The sequence below is a fragment of the Loxodonta africana genome, chromosome 7 (genome assembly GCF_030014295.1).
Source record: "Loxodonta africana isolate mLoxAfr1 chromosome 7, mLoxAfr1.hap2, whole genome shotgun sequence".
NCBI classification, from domain to species: domain Eukaryota; kingdom Metazoa; phylum Chordata; class Mammalia; order Proboscidea; family Elephantidae; genus Loxodonta; species Loxodonta africana.
In genome coordinates, this window is record NC_087348.1 from 13657640 (window position 1) to 13677317 (window position 19678).

A 19678-nucleotide genomic window follows, 5' to 3' on the forward strand; every position below is an offset into this window, starting at 1 on the left:
ATGTTGACGTTTTAACCCCCAATACCTGTGAATGTGATCTTTTTTTTTGGAAAAAGGATATTTGAATATGTTATCAGTTAAATTAATATGAGATCTTACTGCTGAATAAGGGGAGCCCTTATCCAATACAACTGATGTCCTTGAAAAAGAGAAGAGACACCGAGACAGAGAGACACACATCACCTTTGCTGTATTCTGTTGGTTAGACACAAGTCAGAGGTCCCACCCGTGCTCAAAGGCAGGAGGTTATCCAAGGCCTTGAATACTAGGAGGCAAGGCTAATTGGTGATTATCCTAGAGTCTGTCCATCATAAGCCTTGAGTTGGTGGCACAGATCTGGACCCATGCCAGTCTCCCTTAAGATGTTAAAATCTCTAATGTAGGAAGACTTCATTATTTTCACCAGTCCAAGAGCTTCCCCTCGGAGAGATATGATCCACCCAGATGGCAAGGAATGTGGCCTCCCCTCTGCCTTCTCTTGAGTTGACCACAGACTCCTTGATGGCTGGTCTATTTCCATCTTGCTCATGGATTTCATTTCCATCTTGCTAGCAGACTCTCTGTATAGACTCCCTTCCCTGCTGATTTGATGAAACGAGCTGCCCTATGGAGGGGCCCACATAGCAAGGAAATGTGGCCATCAGTCTGACAGCCCACAAGGACCTGAGTCCTGCCAAATACCATGTGAGCTTGGAAGTCGATCCATCCCCATTTAAGCCTCAGATGAGACCCCAGCCCTGGTTGACCCCTTGATGACCCCTTGTGAGACTTCCTGAAACAGATGACCCAGCAAAATGGAATGTGGATTCTTGACCTATGTATACTGTGAGATCATAAATGTGCATTGTTTTAAGTTACTCAGTTTGTGTTAATTTGTTACTCAGCAATAGAAAATTATTACAGGGCTAGAAACCTCCTTAAAGTTCCATCTGACTGCCTCAGACTCTTCCCCATTTTGAAGCCATTTCAGTGCCCTGCAACGTGTTTTTCTGCCCAGGTAATGAGATTGCTCTCAGAAGGAGGAAGTTGTCATCATTGGCCCAGTTGTTTGCAAACCTCCATCGAGACAACAATGCTTGCATTTCTGTTGCATTCTTTGTGCTTTTCTGAATGCTTTGAAATACATGATCTTTTAAAGAATAATAATTATTATTCTTGCATTATCCCCATCGATGCAGCTCAGAGGCATTAAATGACCAGCGCCGGTTCACAGAATGAAGTAGTGACACAGGCAGGACTAGACCCTGGCTCTTGGCAGCCTCTGTGCCCGTAGGCATCCACCTGGTTTCCATCCATTGGTTAAGATGTAAAGTGGGCATTCCACAAACGGGACAGCTCCGTTCCAGGGTCCTCAGAGAAACCATTCTAACCAGGCCCATTACCAGAGGAGCTCTTGGGAGGGATGGGAGAATCCTGACTCCAGGACTGTGCGCTCTCCTGAGGTCTGATCTTCAGCCAGGCCTGCACCGTGGCTGCCAGCAGGGCCGCCATGTAATCTCACCGTGCCACACGGGCCTGGCAGAGAGATTAGACAACAGTGTTTACCTTGCCATTAGCCCTGCCTGGAACTCAGTGTGGGGTGCCTGGCTTCGAGGGGCACCAGGAACAGCTTCTCTAATGCGGGCCCCCCCACTGCCAAGGGCACAGGTGCTCAGAAGTGTTCCGTGAACATATCAAATAAAGCCATGGATGAAAGCTAAAGAACCCAGCATTGAAAGCCTCTGCCAGAGCACTTACGGATGATAAGTGTTATCGAGCTGGACTGATAGGCCTTGGACAGCTGGTCCCCTGAAAGCTTTCAGTCACGGTCTCACCCTGGGAGCACAGGATTCCAGTAGCACAGAGAACACATTTTCCACCCCTCAGCCCAGACCTGGGTGGTGTTTCCCTAGAGAAGCACACAGATTGTACTTTTTTAAATATAAATTTATAACAACAATTTTTGACCCAAGTATACAAGTAATCTGGAGCCCTGGTGGCACAGTGGTTAAGAGCTATGCCTGCTTACCAAAGAGCTGGCAGTTCGAATCTACTAGTTGCTCTTTGGAAACCCTGTGAGGCCGTTCTACTCTGTACTAGAGGGTCACTATGAGTTGGAATCGAACCGACGGCACTGGTGTTTTTTTTTTTTTCAGAACAAAAGTAATCCACCACCCATCTGTCCTACTGTGTGGCCTGCGTGTTGCTATGATGCTGGAAGCTAGGCCACCAGTATTTCAAATACAGCAGCATCACCCACGGTGGACAGGTTTCAGTGGAGCTTCCAGACTAAGACAGGTTTGGGAGAAAGGCCTGATGATCTACTTCCGAAAATTAAAAACAAAAACCCAAACCCAGTGCCGTTGAGGCAATTCCAACTCATAGCAACCCTATAGGACAGAGTAGGACTGCCCCGTAGAGTTTCCAAGGAGTGCCTGGCAGATTCGAACCGCCGACCTTTTGATTAGCAGCCATAGCACTTAACCACTACACCACCAGGGTTTCCAAAAATTAGCCAGTGAAAACCTATATGGAACAACGGACGAAGGAGAGTCAGAAATAGGAGGAGGAAATGGAATGTGTGGCTAATTGCCTCCATAAACAGCTGCCTCCTTTGCCATGAGGCCAGAAGAACTGGATGGTGCCCAGCTATCATTACTGAACATTTTGATCAAAGATTCTATAAAATAGTCCTGAGTAAAAGGGGGAAAATGCAGAAGAAAATTGCAAATTCTCATGGAATCCAGCCTTTCTGGAGCCATATAGGTTTGATGAACCCCAAAACTATTGCCCTGAGATAATCTTTAAACATTAAACCATAAGCCAAATATATCCCCTGAAGTCTTCTTAAAACCAGACTGAGCTTAACTAGTAAAGAATGTCTTTCTTGAGTATTATGCTTTTTTAAGATCTATCTGTACGGGATCAAATTAACAACAGAAACTCAAAAGATTAGATAGGAAACTTAGGGGGCAGTGAGATGATGTTAATGGGGAAAGGACAATCCTAAAGAGGAGGGTGAGAATGATCCCTCAACTTGAAGAGTGTAATCAATGTTACTGAATTGTAAATGTAGAAATTGTTGAATTGGCAGGTGTCCTGCTGTGTCTATTCTCAACAACAATAACAACAAAATGAGAAAAACAAATTGCAAAAATAAATCAATAAACAAAAACCCTATGGGTCACAATGGTCTGATTCTGTTGGGGTTGCCATGAATCAGTGGCTGACTTGATGGCAGCTGCAGAGAGATTAAGTAAATTGTCCAGTGTTAGACAGCTTGCAGGTATCAGAACTGGGATTCAAACCCAGGCTGTCTGGATCCAGAGCCCACATCACCCCACCCTCCCTTTTTAAAATTACGGTAAATACACATAACCTGGAGCCCTGGTGGCACAGTGGTTAAGAGCTCGGCTGCTAACCAAGAAGTCGGCAGTTTGAATCCACTAGCCGCTGCTTAGAAACTGTATGGGGCAGTTCTACTCTGTCCTATAGGGTTGCTATGAGTCAGAATCGACTCGATGGCAATGGGTTTGGTTACACATAACATAAAATTTACCACTGTAACCATTTTATAGAGTACAATTCAGTGACATTAAGTGTGTTCACGATATCATGTAATTGTCACTGCTATCTAGTTCCAGAACATTCTCATCACCTTGAAAGGACCCGTTAAGTAGTCACTCCTCACTCCCCTCTCCACACCAGCCCCTGGAGCCCACTAATCTGCTTCCTGTCTCTATGGATTTATCTGTTCTAGATATTTTGTATAAATGGAATCATACAATATGTGGCTTTTTGTGTCTGGCTTCTTTCACTTAGCATAATGTTTTCAAGGTTCAGCCATGTTGTAGCGTGTATCAGTACTTTATTCCTTTCTATGGCTGAATAGTATTCCATTGTATGGATGTGCCACATTTTGTTTATCCATTCATCTGTTGGTGGACACTTAAGCTGTTTCCACCTTCTGGCTATTATCAATAGCACTGCTGTGAACATTCATGTACGAGTTTTTGTTTGAACACCTGTTTTTAATAGCTAAAATTGTTGCTTCATATGGTAATTCTCCACCACCCATCTGTCAGTTTGTCATACTGTGGTGGCTTGCATGTTGCTATGATGCTGGAAGCTATGCCACTGGTATTTCAAATACTAGCAGGGCCACCCAAGGTGGACAGTTTTCAGTGGAGCTTCCAAACTAAGATACACTAGGGAGAAAGGCCTGGAGATCTATTTTCAAAAATTAGCCAATGAAAACCCTGATATAGTGCTGGAAGATGAGCCCCCTGTGTTGGAAGACACTCAAAATACACACTGGCCACAACAATGAACTTGAGCATACCAACAATGGTGAAGATGGCACAGGACTGGGCAATGTTTCATTCTTTTGTGCATGGGGTTGCCATGAGTCAGAGCTGACTTGATGGCAACTAATAACAGCATGGTAATTCTATATTTTACTTATTGAGGAATGGCCAGACTTTCCCAGAGCAGCTGTACCCTTTTATGTTCTGAGCCTGCACTCTTAAGCATTATACCACATTGTTTCTTAGAACGTGACAAAAACTATGGACTCACTTTCCAGGAAGATACACACACAGACACACATGCAATTTCAGAGCTCCCAAAGCCCCTCCGCAGGGCCAGGCCAGATGAAGTAGCTCTGCTTGAGCAAATGGAATTGCCCACCATGGATAAGGTGCCCCTACAGGCAGTGAGCTCTGCTCCATGGGATGTATGTAAGCAAAAATGAAAGCCATCCGCCAGCTGGTGCAGATAGACTTTCCATAAAGATTAGTTAAGTGAGTGGGTGAACGAATGAATGAGTCACCCCTGCAGACTTATCCTCCCCAGGACAACAGGAGCCAACTCATCTTCAGAGTCAGGAGCATGGGGAGTGTTGGGCTGGCTGGGCCTTTAGAAGTGATCTGACTCCAGCTTTGGGTACAATGCAAGAGAAGGGCTGTTGGGGGGTGGGGGGGGGGGCGCAGTGGAAGAAATTTGGAACTAGGCAGAGGAGGGGCTAACTGATTAAATATTTGGAACCTGGGAGTGAGCTGGTGGAGGATGGAGATAGTAGGCAGGGTATGGAAAATTCCCAGGAACTGGAGCATAACCAAGGAATTGGCCTGAGCTGGCCCTGCCCAGGGTCCCAGTAGGGACACACCAGAGCACTGGCCTGGGGTGAACCCATCCTGGGGACAGAAGTTAAGGTCCACTCTGCCCAGCTCCTTTGTCCTCAGTATCTCTACCCCACATTATTCCCTGGTGAGCACAACTCTGGGTTGACCTCTTCTGCCTTTTCTGATCTGATCTGATTGGATCTAGGCCCTGTTCCTTCTCAGTGATGACCCAGGCTCTGGGTTTTGACCTGTGACTCTGCCACGTTACTGAACAGGGGGGCTGGGGGTTGGCTGGAGGGTACTTAAAGGGCTTGCTTGCCCAGGGCCCCCTCCTACTCCAAATGGGCAAAGCCATTCTTGCAGCAGCTGGGGCACCTGGTCTCCCTGCTCTAAGGACCTGCAATGGCAGCAGCTTTGGGGTCTTCACTCCTTGGCCCAGGCTGGGGGCAGGGCAGCAACCCCAAGTAGAAGACATTGACAACTTCTTGTGCCCTGCTTCCTTCTTTGCATCACCCACCTTGTCTCAGGCACCCAGAACCCTCACAAGCTCTCTGCCTCATTCATCTCATCCATCTATCCATCCATCCATCTGTCCATCCATCCATCCATGCATCCATCCACCCATCCATCATTCATCCATCATCCACCCGTCCATCCATCCGTCTGTCTGTCCGTCCACCCACCCACCCACCCACCCATCCATCCATCCATCATTTCACATGAATTTCACAGGCAGTAGGTTTGGTAGAGATGACTTGGTTTAGATTCATTTTGCCCTTATGAGCAGAGTGGGAGAAACAAGTTGCTGTTGTTAGCTGTTATTGAGTTAGCCCGCAATGCACTGCGACCCCATGCACAATGGAATGAAACCCTGCCTGGTCCTGCGACATTCCCATAATCAGTTGTGGGTCATCTGACATTGTGATCCATAGGATATTCACAGACTGATTTTTCAGAAATAGATTGCCAGGCTTTTCTTCCTAGTCCCTCTTAGTCCGGAAGCTCTGCAGAAACCTGCTCAGCATCATGGCAACACACCTGCCTCCGCTGACAGATGGGTGGTGCTGTGCATGCATTGGCTGGGAGGTGAACCTGAGTCTCTCGCGTGGGAAGTGAGAATTCTACCACTGATTCACTGATACCTTTGTGAGAAATAAGACCCACACTTAAACCCCTGTAAGGTGGGAAGTGAAAAGTATGTATAAAGTGTATAAAAGGGACAGTTAAGTGTTATAGGTGGTTCAGAAAAGGAGGGGGGGAGGATCTGGGAGGCTGTCATGGAGCAGGGGGAGTCCTCTGAGCTGTCTTAATGAAATTTGGAAGCTAAAGTCAGATTTCAGACCCCTCTTTGGCTTAGATATCTAAATGAAAACAGCATGCTCACCTTCCCAGGGAATTTGCATTTTTACAAGGATCTGAGCCTGCCTCAGGGTAGATGTTGGGTGAATGGTTGAGTACTGAGCACCCAGGCAGACCCTCTGGAATGAGCTTTTGGCTCCAGGAGAAGAGGGGCCCCTAAGCCTAGCCGGGGGCTCTGAAATCTTATTTTTGCTCACTTGTCCACAGGCAACATGAGCCTCACTTTATCCTTCTCAGCAAGAGGCTGTGCTGTTGGAGTGGAGCCTTGGGCCCCATGCCTGGCTCAGGTAAGACTACAAGTGAGATCTTTCCAAGGGGTCTGCTATTCTGTGGTGGATGCAGGGCTGGGAGGGAGGTGTCACAGCTCCCAATTTCATTGCTGAGAGCTGAGGCTTTGGGTGAAACGGGTTGCCTTCCTGTCCTCCTGCCGGGGCCATTTGGATTCTCCAGACGCTCTGGGCCTTCCCTTCCCACATGCTGTTCCCTTCCCACATGTTGTCTCTCACCCCCTGATGTACCAGTCAGTGTCCTGGCAGGAAACAGCCTGCCCAAAGGTTTGACTGAAGAGATTTAGCGAAGGTGCTATAAATCCAGAGGGTTGGCCTGGTGTTATAGATTGAATTGTGTCCCCCAAAAAGCTATGTTCAAGTCCTAATTTCTTCTTCTTCTTTTTTTTTTTTTTTTAATTGTGCTTTAGTTGAAGGCTTACAGAACAAAGTAGTTTCTTATTTAACAATTAACACACACGTTGTTTTGTCACATTGGTTGCCAGCCCCACGATGTGTCAGCACTCTCCACTTACTGACCTTAGGTTCCCCATTACCAGCTTTCCTGTCCCCTCCTGCCTTCTCATCCTTGTCCCTGGGCTGGTGTGCCCATTTAGACTCATTTTGTTTTATGGGCCTCTCTATTTTTTAAACTTTGGCTGAAGGGTGAACCACCCGAGTGACTTCCTTACTGAGCTAAAAGGATGCCTGGGGGCCATAGTTTCGGAATTTCTCCAGCCTCTAGCAGACCGGTAAGCCTGGTCTTTTTTTTTTTTTTTAGCTTTAACAAAGAAAATTTTATTTTCTCACTGATTAGGAGCCTGGAAGTCCAAATTCTGGGTGCTGGTTGTAGGGGAAGTCTTGCTCTCTCTCCGTGGGTTCTGGGGGAAGGCTTTTGTTATCAGTCTTCCCTGGGTCTAGGAGCTTCTCAGGAAGTTCGGGTCCAAAGAATGCTCTCTGCTCTTGGTGCTGTTTTCTTGGTGCTATGAGGCCTCCCTGTCTCTCTGCTCCCTCCTCTCTTTTATATCTCAAATGAGATTGACTCAAGACACAACCTAGTCTTGTGTAGACTGAGTCCTGCCTCATTAACATAACTGCCTCTAATCCTGCCTCATTAACATCATAGAGGTAGGATTCACAACCCAGAAAAATCACATCAGATGACAAAATGGTGGATGACCACACAATACTGGAAATCACGGCCTAGCCAAATTGACACACATTGTGGGTGGACACAATTCAGTCCCTAATGTACAGTTAAGTGGTTTATTGAGGAAGCCACAGGCTACACCTCAGGACAAGGATCAGGATCCGGAAGCATGTAAGGCAAAGTCTCCCTTCTTCGGTGCAGGACAGCTCTCTCAGCTCCTCTGGGCCATGCAGAGCTCCTCCTGACCACCCTGAAGGTAGGCTCCTCTCTGCCTCCTCACCACAGGCTCCTCTTGGACCCCTCAGGGCAAAGCCTGGTCTTTTTTTTGTGAGTTAGAATTTTGTTCTACGTTTTTCTCCAGCTCTGTCCAGGACCCTCTATTGTGATCCCTTTCAGAGCAATTGGTGGTGGTACCCAGGCAACATCCAGTTGTGCTGGTCAAGTCCTAACTCTTGTACCTGTGAACATGATGGTGTTTGGAAATAGAGTCTTTGAAGATGTTGTCAGTTAGGTTAACAGGAAGTCATACTGTCATGGGGGGGTGGGTCCTAATCCTATATGACTGGTGTCCTTATAAAGAGAAGATACAGAGAGACAGGGGGATAGAAGAAGGACACCATGTGACACTGCAGCTGCAAGACAAGGAACACCTGAAGCTGCCAGAGCTGGGAGAGAGGCTCCATGTGAAGCAGGTTTTCCCTTGAAGCCTCAGAAGGAGCCAGTATGGCTGACACCCTGATCTTGGAGTCTCAGCCTCCAACCCTGTGAGACAGTCAGTCTCTGTTCTCATAAACCAGCAGACCATGGGAAGACAATGCAGCAGGGTGATTGTGGTCATTGTTGTTAGTTACGGTCAAGTTGATTCTGACTCGTGGCGACCCCATGTGTGCAGAGTAGAACTGCATTCCAAAGTGTTCTCGAGGCTGTGACCTTTCTGAAGCACATTGCCAGGATTTACTTCCCAGGCACCTCTGGGTGGGTTTGAACTGCCAACCTTTTGATTAGTAGCCCAGCACTTAATCATTTGCACCACCCAGCGACTCCTCAGCAGGGTGAAAGGACCCCAAAAGGTATGCTGAAGTACCAGGGGCTGGCAGCAATCAATCAGTGTGTACATAGTGACATGGGTAGACTTTAAAAACATACAGCTGAGTGCAGAAAGGACGAAAGAGGATGAGGTATATAGCACAATAATCCAACAAAAAAAACCCAGTGCCATCGAGTCGATTCCGACTCATGGCGACTAACTGCCCTGTAGCGTTTCCAAGGAGCACCTGGTGGATTCGAACTGATGACCCTTTGGTTAGCAGCCGTAGCACTTAACCACTATACCACCAGGGTTTTCAAAAGGTTGTCTTGTCAGGAGTGGGATTATAATACCATATAAAAATATATTTCTAATAATACTATATAAAAAAACCAAAACCAAACCTGTTGCCGTCGAGTCAATTCCGACTCATAGCGACTAACTGCCCCATAGGGTTTCCAAGGAGTGCCTGGTGGATTCAAACTGCCAATCTTTTGGTTAGCAGCTGTAGCTCTTAACCACTATGTCACCAGGGTTTCCAAATACATGTATCTTAGAAAATATATGTACAGAATAATCCTATGTGTTTTCCTAGAACACAGACACAGCAAAGAGACTACTTTAAACACATTAGAACAATTGCTTGAGGGCATGACTGTATAATTTACCATTCAACCTCATAAATTTTCAGAGAGGGAGGTGGTAAGAATAATTAGAAAGAAAGTGAAATACTCAGGTATAAATCTACCAAAACGTACACAGGACCTGTGTGCTGCAAATGGTGATGAATGAAATTGAAGAACCTAAACAGAGAAGACTTCCAAAAACTGGAAGACTCAACATAGTAAAGAGGACAATTTTACCTAAATTATTTTTTTCTCTTTTTCTTGTGGTGGTGGTTGTTGTTAGATCCTGTCAAGTCGATTAAGTTGCCATTTTAACCATTTTTTTTTAAAGCCTCCATGAGACGTAATTCTCTAATTTATAAAGTAGAGAAATAACACTTACCTTACAAGGTTCTTTTGAGATTCAAACGAACGGAGGTACATCAAGCTCTCAGAGTAGCAAGGGAACAAAGTAACGTTCAATGAATTGTAGCTATTAGTAACGCAGACACACATCCATGTAATCATTTTTCCATCTAGGAAGATGTTATCTTTTGTTGGGTAGTGAATTAGAAACATTAGCCAAGCTTTCCATTAATGTGTCTCTTTAAAGAATATTCTTATATCCTTAAAATAACATAAGGCCTTGGCCTTCGTTATCACTTAAGAAAGATGGTCATGAAGAAACACTATTGATAGGGGATGGGGAGACGACAGAACAGCGGAGGCGAAGAGCTAAGGACATGTTTTCAATTGGCAACAAGAATGGTTGATGCAATGAAACCCAAACCGGTAGGAGTGTATTTGCTGTTACCCATGCAATTTCTTATCCTGTCACATGAGGGATGAGGCTGGGAACTGCATTTCGTGAAAGATGAGAATGCCTCTGAGCTTTATTTTTTTATTATTGTACTTCAGACGAAAGTTTACAGAACAAACTAGCTTTTCATTAAATAATTAGTACACATACTGCTTTGTGATATTGGTTACCAACTCCACGACATGTCAACACTCTCCCTTCTCGAACTTGGGTTCCCTATTTCCAGCTTTCCTGTCCCTTCCTGCCTTCTAGTCCTTGACCCTGGGCTAGTGTGCCCTTTTAGTCTCATTTTGGCTTTTTAACCATTTTTAAGTGTATAATTCAGTGGCATTAATTACATTCACAAAAGTGGTACACTCATTACCGCTATCTATTCCAAAATTCTTCGTCACCTCTAATAGAGACTCTGTAACCATTCAGCCATATATTCCCATTCCCTCACCCCCTGGTAACTCTAATCTACTGTCTGTGTCTATGAATTTGCGTTTTGTAGGTATTTCATGTAAGTGGAATCATACAATATTTGCCCTTTTGTATCTGGCTTACTTCGCTCAGCATACTGTTTTCAGGGTTCGTCCATGTTGTAGCATGTATCGGAATAATCTTCCATTGTTCAGTGGCTGCTAACCAAAAGGTTGGCAGTTTGAATCCATCAGGCACTCCTTGGAAAATCTACGGGGCAGTTCTACTTTGTCCTTTAGGGTCACTGTAAGTCGAAATTGACTCGATGGCAACGGGTTTAGTTTTTTTGGTTATGGTAATTCTAGGAGCCCTGGTGGCACGATGGTTAAGAGCTCATCTGCTAACCGAAAATCAGCAGTTCGAATCCACCAGTCACTCTTTGGAAAACACTATGGGGCAGTTCTACTCTGTCCTATAGTTAGAATCAACTCGAAGGCAGTGGGTTTCTTGTGGTAATTCTATGTCTAAGTTTTTGAGGAATTGTCAAATTGTTCCACAGTAGCTGCACCATTTTACATTTCCACCAGCAATGTCTGAAGTTCCAATTTCTTCACATTCTAACATTTATTATTTTCTTTCTTCCTTTTTTAAAAAAATAACTATCTTTTTAAAATAATTTTTATTGTGCTTTAAGTGAAAGTTTACAAATCAAGTCAGTCTCTCACATAAAAACTTATATACACCTTGCTAAAAACTCACAATTACTCTCCCCCCAATGAGACAGTCCGCTCTCTCCTTCCACTCTCTCTTTTCATGTCCATTTTGCCAGCTTCTAACCCCCTCTGCCCTCCCATCTCCCCTCCAGGCAGGAGGTGCCAACATAGTCTCGTGTGTCCACCTGATACAAGTAGCTCACTCCTCACCAGCATCCCTCTCCTACCCATTATCCGTGTCCGACAAGCTGGCTTCAGGAATGGTTCCTGTCCTGGGCCAGCAGAAGGTCTGGGGGCCATGACCACCAGGGTCCTTCTAGTCTCAGTCAGACCATTAATTCTGGTCTTTTTATGAGAATTTGGGGTCTGCATCCCACTGTTCCCCTGCTCCCTCAAGAGTCCTCCGCTATGTTCCCTGTCATGGCAGTCATTGGTTGTGGCTGGGCACCATCTAGATCTTCCTGTCTCAGGATAATGTAGTCTCTGGTTCATGTAGCCCTTTCTGTCTCTTGGGCTCTTTGTTACCTTGTGTCCTTGGTGTTCTTCATTCTCCTTTGATCCAGGGAGGTTGAGACTTATTGATGCATCTTAGATGGCCACTTACTAGCATTTAAGACCCCAGATGCCACTCTTCAAAGTGGGATGCAGAATGTTTTCTTAATAGATTTTATTATGCCAATTGACTTAGATGTCCCCTGAAACCATGGCCCCCAAACCCCTGCCCCTGCTTCGCTAACCTTCGAAGCACTCAGTTTATTCAGGAAACTTCTTTGCTTTTGGTTTAATCCAGTTGTGCTGACCTCTGCTGTATTAAGTGTTGTCCTTCCCTTCACCTAAAGTAGTTCTTATCTACTATCTAATTAGTAAATATCCCTCTCCCACCCTCCCTCCCTCCCCCCTCTCGTAACCACAAAAGAATGTGTTCTCAGTTTAAACTATTTCTCAAGATCTTATAATAGTGGTCTTATACAATATTTGTCCTTTTGCAACTGACTAATTTCACTCAGCATAATGTCTTCCAGGTTCTCCATGATATGAAATGTTTCACAGATTCCTCACTGTTCTTTAGCGATGCGTAGTATTCCATTGTGTGAATATACCAGAATTTATTTATCCATTCATCCGGTGATGGGCATCTTGGTTGCTTCCATCTTTTTGCTATTAAATAGCTATCTTACTAGGTGTGACATTGTATCTCCTTGTGACTTAGATTTGCATTTCTCTAATGACTAGTAGTGTTGAGCATCCTGTCATGTGCTTATTAGCCATTTTATATTTCCTTGGGAGAAATGTTTATTCAAGCATTTTGCCCATTTTTTAAATTGGATTGTATGCCTTTGTTGTTGAGTTGTAGGAGTTCTTTATATATTCTGGGTATTCAACCCTTATCAACACCCTTATGATTTTAAAATATTTTCCCATTCTGTGGTTTATTTTTTCACTCTTGATTGTGTGCTTTGATACACAAGTTTTTAATTTTGATAATGTCCAATTTACCTTTTTTTCCTTTTGTTGCCTGTGTTTTTGGTGTTGGATTTAAGAAAACATTGCCAAATCCAAGGTCATGAGGATTTTTCCCTTTTTCTTCTGAGTGTAGTTTTAGCTCTTGATTTTAGGCCTTTGATCCATTTTGAGTTAATTTTTTGTATATGGTGTAAGGTAAGAGTCCCTGGGTGGTACAAATGGTTAACCAGCTGGCTGCTAACCAAACAGTTGGAGGCTTGAGTCTAGCCAGAGGCACCTTGGAAGAAAGACCTAGAGATCTACTTCTGAAAAATCAGCCATTGAAAACCTGATGGAGCACACTTCCACCCTGACATGCATGGGCTCATCGGGAATTGGAAGTGACTCAACAGTAACTGGGATGGTACTGGTATAAGAGTCCAGCTTCATTCTTTTGCATGTGGCTATCTAGTTTTGCCAGGACAATTTGTTGAAGAGACTATTCTTTCCCCATTCGTCCTGTATTCTTTTGACATGTCCCAGTGTTTTGGGGGCAGTTTCCTTATTTTCTGGTGCAATAAAATACTCCAGGACCATCTTGTTCTTCCCCTCCTCCAGTCCTGGAAGCAGCTGTTTCTCCAAGGAGTCCTGGTTCATTTTAGTGGTGGAGGGAGTAGACAGTCCAAGCTCTGAGCTCTAGGAGTGCTCATTCATACTGTGACCTCTGATTCCGATTCAACACCACAGGCTTCTTCCTGGCTTTTCCCTATTCGTGTTTGTATCTTCCTTCTCCCTCAGGGAGAACCCTGGCTCCCAACAACATCAATATATTTGCTATTCTGCTCAATTCCACAAAGAACACATAATAGCTTCAGAATACCTACATCCACACCACTTTGTCAGCACGGAATTAGCAGGTCTAAATGAAACCCTGGTGGCATAGTGGTTAAGTGCTACAGCCGCTAACTAAAAGGTCGGCAGTTCAAATCCACCAGGTGCTCGTTGGAAACTCTATGGGGCAGTTCTACTTCCGTCCTATAGTGTCACTATGAGTTGAAACGGACTGGATGGCAACGGGTTTGTTTTCTTTTTTTTCCAAACGTAGTTGTTGTGGCAGTGGTTTCATATTACTAAATAACCCTTCAAGAAGATGGAACTAATGGGCAGGGCCACTAGTGAAGGGTTAAGAACATGCATGCAAGGAGCGTGCACACGTGTGTGTAATATCCTTCTTGGCCACCAGGTGTCAGCCTTTCACTGACAGTCTGCTTGAAAAAACAAAAACCAAACCCAGTGCCCATGAGTTGATTCTGACTCAATTAGGGCCTGACTTTTCTACAGGAAACTGGTTGCTTCGGCAGTAACTCAGGCAGCTCCAGCAAAGACATGGTCCCCTCTCCATTGGCTATCTCTTTGTCTCTCTTAAAATAATGTTTAGCCTTCCTCCAATTTGAAAGAAGCAACCACTAAGGAAAGTAGTATAAGAAAATATACTGGATATAACCATTTTTAACTTTTGGTTGCAATTTTTTTCCTGCTGTTTATGTGTTTAATATTTATGCTACTATATATACAGATTAATTCATTCAATTCCAATTCTCTCCTTCCACGTGGGAGACTTAGGTTTGATTCCTGGGCAATGTGCCTCATGTGTTGGAAAATCTGTGGAGTACAGTTCTACTGAGACACACAGGGAGTTGTCGTGAGTCAGTGTCACCTCCATGGGAACTGGTATTATGTGTCCAGAGCTAGACAGATCCAAGGAGACATCCCTCATCTTTACATTGGGGTTATGTGGAGACAATGAAATAACACACGTAAAGTTCCCAATAAGTCAATTGGAGCCATTCTTTTTACTAACGGTGGTGGATTCTGACCAAGAGAGACATTGCTTATAGCTCCGTGAAGACTTAGCAGAAGGGTTTTACAAGTAAACTGGTTACTCGAGTGCCTATTAAGCCCAGTTTTTTTTTTTTTTTTAATTTTTATTGTACTTTAAGTGAAAGTTCACAAATCAAGTCAGTCTCTCATATAAAAATTTGTATACACCTTGCTATATACTCCTAGTTGCTCTCCCCCTAATGAGACGGCACACTCCTTTCCACTCTCTATTTTCGTGTCCATTCGGCCGGCTTCTGACCCCCTCTGCCCTCTCATCTCCCATCCAGACTGGAGCTTCCTGCGTAGTCTCATGTGTCTACTTGATCGAAGAAGCTCACTCCTCACCAGTATCATTTTCTAGCCCATAGTCCAGTTCAATCCCCGTCTGAAGAGTTTAAGCCTGGCTTTTGATATTTATTGTTTGAGGTCTCTGGGTGGCATAAACAGTTGATGCTCGACTGATAGCGTAAAGATTGGCAGTTCGAATGCACCCAGCAGTACCACAGAAGGCCTGGTGATCTGCTTCCATAAAGATTACAGCCGAAAAAAAACCCTATGGAGCAGTTCTACTCTGTAATGCATGGGATTGCCATGAGTCAGAATTGACCTGACAGCAATGAGTGTGATTTTTGTGTGTGTGTGTGTCTAAACTTCCCAAACCCTAGGTGTACCCCAGGAAGACGCTAAGGGGAATCCATGGCACATTCTGTCCACTGTTGGTCCCCATTTATATGAGAGACTGCCTCCCCAAGATAGTCTTTGAGGCCATGGGAATGGCCACGCTGGGCGTTTGAGGGATGAGGATGGCTCAGGGGTCCACATGGGTCTGTCACTCGGGAACAGAACTGGAAGGGACACTGCAGGTGCAGAGAATGACAGCTGGAGTCCTTTGTCTGCCTTGTTCTTGGGGACTGGGTGGAGCCATTCCAGTTTGAAGTGCCTCATCCAGAGCCTACCTTGAGCAGAAGGCCATTGTCAAAAAGTCCTTTGACCATGGGAAGAATAGATTCCATTTTTATTATTCTTTATTATCTGTCTTAGCACAGGTGGATGGTTTTAAAGAACAGAAATTTATTGTCTCACAGCTTAGGAGGCTAGAAGTCAGAATTCAGGACACCAGCTCTAGGGGAAGGCTCTGTCCACTGTGGGTGAAAATCCTGGTTTTAGCTTCTTTAGTGTTCTTTCTTGGAGTTCCTTGGAGATCTCCACGTGACACCTGTCTTTCCCTCCTATTTGTGCTTGCTTTTCTCTGTATCTAATCTGCTCTTTTTATATCTCAAAAGTGATCAGGATTAAGACACTCCTTATACTAATATGGCCTCATTAACATAACAAAGAAAACCCTATTCCCAAATAAGATAACATCCACAGGCATATGGGTTAGAATTCTAACACATTTTTTGGGGAGGGAGGCGGGGGACACAATTCTACCCAAAATACCATCCCTTGGAAAGTGGAGCCTAGCCAACATGGGTGGGGTAGTCACAAACTCCTTCCTCTGCCTGCCCTCCCACTTCTTTTGGAGAGAGGCCCTCCCCAGCTCCAGTTTTGTAGTTCTGTGGAAAACTACCATTCACCTCCTGATCACAGGGGTGGCCACCCGAATGAGCAGAGTCAATCATCACAGCACCCCATCCCATGGCCATGATGATTGGTCCAGGGCTGGACACATAACCTGAGGTGGACCAGTTAGAGTCCTCCCTGGTACCCTGGTATTTTTCTGAGCATCTTCCCTTTCAGGTTAGAAGTCTTCAGGATGTTAAACCTTCGGGCAGGTGGGAGCAAAGTCCTCTACCAAGTGTGGAGGCCAGAGAAAACAAAGTTGTCAGGCAGAGAGAATTAGAGAGGAAAGAAGGGAAGGAGTGAGCCGATAGCTTTGGATTTCTTGGGTCCAGTTACCAAGCTAATGGAACTGCCCTGATTCCTTCAACCACCCCAGTGTCCTTCAGATAAGCTCCGCTTTCCATTTAACCTGATGGGAGTTGTGGTCTAGACTCCAGCTTGTAGAGCCTTGCCTCTTTCTGATGCACCTCCCCACCCAAACAGAAGCAACTGTTATTATTAGCATAATTTAAAATAAAATATTTTATTCTCCACTGAGAATGGGGCTTTGTATAGCATTGAACTCAGTTCAGATTGGATCCCCTGGACGGGCATCCCTCCCATGTATGTTTGGGGTGGGCCAGGTTGTTCCCCGGAGGAGCCCAGATTTACGCCGCAGGTGCCAGGCCAATTCTGTTGTTCTCCCGGTCGAAGACGGAGAAATACAGCCTCAGGAAGACGTCCCCCAGAATCCAGATCTCCTGGGATAAGTTTCCGGGTGTCGCTTGGAAGTTGCTGTAGCAAATGCCTTTACCCTCCTGGAGGAGACAGAAATTCTCACCTTCAGTCAAACGTGCCACCCACACCCAATTCAGGATCCAGTATCTCAGCAGCAGTTTCCCAGTTTTATTTCCCTCCTTCTCTGTGTGCTAAGGAAACCCTGGTGGCGTAGTGGTTAAGAGCTACAGCTGCTAACCAAAAGGTCAGCAGTACAAATCCACCAGATGCTCCTTGGAAATCGTATGGGGCAGTTCTACTCTGTCCTATAGTGTCGCTTTGAGTCAGAATAGTCTCTGGCAATAGGGCTATGTGTCAAGTAGCTGTCTTTGGTCGGTGCAGAAGTGGGTAGCCCACCCAGGAACTGGAACCACTTATAGTACCCCTCACATTCTGCACGTTTCTGCCTCCTGGCCCTGCTTCAGGCTATTCCCCCTGCAGAAAATGCTTGTCCTTCTTGCCTTCGCCCCCACTCATTCTTCAAGACTGAGCCCCAGTCACCCTCTCCAGGTAGCCTTCCTGGACTATGTCTGACCTTCTCAGCCACTGCAGGCTGGGTAAAGTGACTTTCCTCTGTGCTTTCCTGTACCTGGTGCTTCCAGAGACTGCATCCCTAATCACACTGTACTGCCCTGGCCTGCCGACTTGTCTGCGTGGGGCGGCTGTGTTGCATAACAATGTGTGTGTGTGGGGCGGGGGGCTGGGGGCATCTGCCTGAAGCCCAGTCTAGAACCTACACTCCACTCAAGAGGCCTCTGTGGGGTTAGGGGGCAGCAGCTCCATTCTATTAAGCTTGAAAACAAACCAGTTGCCATGAGTCAATTCTGCATCATGGCAACCCCACGTATTTCAGAATAGAATTGCGACCCATAGGGTTTTCAATGGCTATGATCCTTTGGAAGTAGATTGCCAAGCCTTTCTTTCAAAGTGCCTCTGGGTGGCACCTCAAAAGATTGAACTGCCAATCTTTTGTTTAGTAGCCAAGCTCTTAATCATCTGTGGTACCCAGAGACTCCTTAATTAAGCCTAGAATTGTTTAAATACCCTCTCTTCATCAAAGACTTTGACCCCATCCAGCCTGCTCTGAAATCCCATGGGGAGCTGACATTTACTAAGCATCAGTTATGTACCCAGTGCTGTGGGGCTACTGTGCAGCCTTTATTCACATCTATATCCTAACTGCCCTACAAAGGGAGAGGCTGTTACCACGTTTTACCAAGGGGGAACTGAGGCTTAGTGAGGCAGTTATGGCCCCGGACTAGGGTGACCATATAATTTATCAGCCAGACCAGAACAATTTTGAGATGGGAAAGAGGGCACTGTTAATAGTTACGGTGGAGCAACATATCAAGGCTGTCCCAGGTCATCTCTGTCTCTATTCCTTCGGCCCATTTCAGGGATTGCTATAGCTAACTTTCCATGTTTACTCATCTGAGTTTCCTGGTTGAACTGGAAGCTCTTTGGGGGCTGGGCCCTTAGAGTCTCCCCCATTATGGCTAACACCATGCCTGGCATGGGGTGACTGCTCAATATTTATCTGCAGGTGTTGGGTGTCCCAGACTGCCCCTTGCTATGAAGAGGTTTTGTGGGAGGGGCCAGCCCAGACAGGTGGGCCCAGCCACGCCTGCAATGGCATGACTTGGCCTCCCGGGGGCCTATTCCTCCCAGCCTTGGTCTAACCATTCTGGCAAGTTCCAGGATTTGAGGGTCAGCCCCCAGGTCCAGGTCTCTCACCTTCCGGATGTAAGCACTGGCTGGCATTGGGTAGTCGATGCCGTTGATGTTGAAGATGATGTCAGGGAGTGTGTTAACGGCTTCACAGTTCATGATGTACTGTCAGAGAGAGTGATGGAGAAGGTTGGCCCCGCTGACGTCTCCATGTATGGACAGTCCCAGAATGACCCTTTGGAATGCCCCGGTACCTCGCCACCATAGGAATGTTTGGCATTGATCAAATTCTGGATGTTGAGGATAGATCTGTGTGGTCCAGTCACCAAAGAGGTTCCAGTATCCAAAATGGTGTCGCAGCCACCATTACAGCCAATAACCTTTCCCTTCATGGAGATGCTGAGAGACAGGAGACAAAGCAGGCACTGGGATAACTTTACAGCCCACCGGCTCCATGGCTCCTCCCCCAGCTGTCTCCAAGACAGCCCTTCAGCTCATGCCTCCCTCTGTGTTTCCTGTTGTTCTGGTCACACTGACCTTCTTTGACCTTTCAGTTCTTGATCTCCCTGCCTAGAAATGCCCCCAGTCCTCTGCATGTGACTAATTTCTCCTGGCCCTCCAGGTTCCTGCTTAATTGTGGCTTTTGCAGGGAAGTCATCCCCCCATGCTAGATCAGGCTCCTCTCCTGGTCACCCCCATCATACCCGTACTTGTTTCTAGCATGTGGCAAAGTAATTAATTGTGGACGTGAGCGCCCCTACGTGGTGAGGTCTGTAAGAGCGGGTTGTATCCTCTGTGCCTCCCTCAGGTGTGTAGCACACAGCAGTTGTTGAACATGTTTTTTGAATGAAAGAAGAAATGAACAAATGAGTGAGGGACAACTGGAGACCTGGGACCAGGGTCTGACCAACCACGGGGCCCAC

At 45.7% G+C, this 19678-nt stretch overlaps 1 protein-coding gene across 1 annotated transcript; it reads right to left on the minus strand.

Moving 5' to 3' along the window:
* Positions 1-16581: 16581 nt before the first annotated feature.
* Positions 16582-19507, minus strand: LOC100659756 (pepsin F-like). Its single transcript, XM_064287985.1, has 2 exons — positions 18822-19507; positions 16582-17128 (listed from the first exon to the last, which is right to left on the minus strand). The coding sequence occupies exons 1-2, from the start codon at positions 18912-18914 to the stop codon at positions 16979-16981; spliced, it is 243 nt and encodes an 80-aa protein (XP_064144055.1). The 5' UTR covers positions 18915-19507; the 3' UTR covers positions 16582-16978.
* Between the last annotated feature and the right edge of the window lie 171 nt (positions 19508-19678).

What these genes read in the sequence shown, in the direction of transcription:
- LOC100659756 (XM_064287985.1), bottom strand. Translation starts at nt 18,914, where the DNA reads ATGAACTGTGAAGCCGTTAACACACTCCCTGACATCATCTTCAACATC. An exon ending in CCAGTGCTTACATCCGGAAG is followed by an intron (nt 17,129 to 18,821) that starts GTGAGAGACCTG and finishes TGTCTCCTCCAG; the next exon opens with GAGGGTAAAGGCATTTGCTA.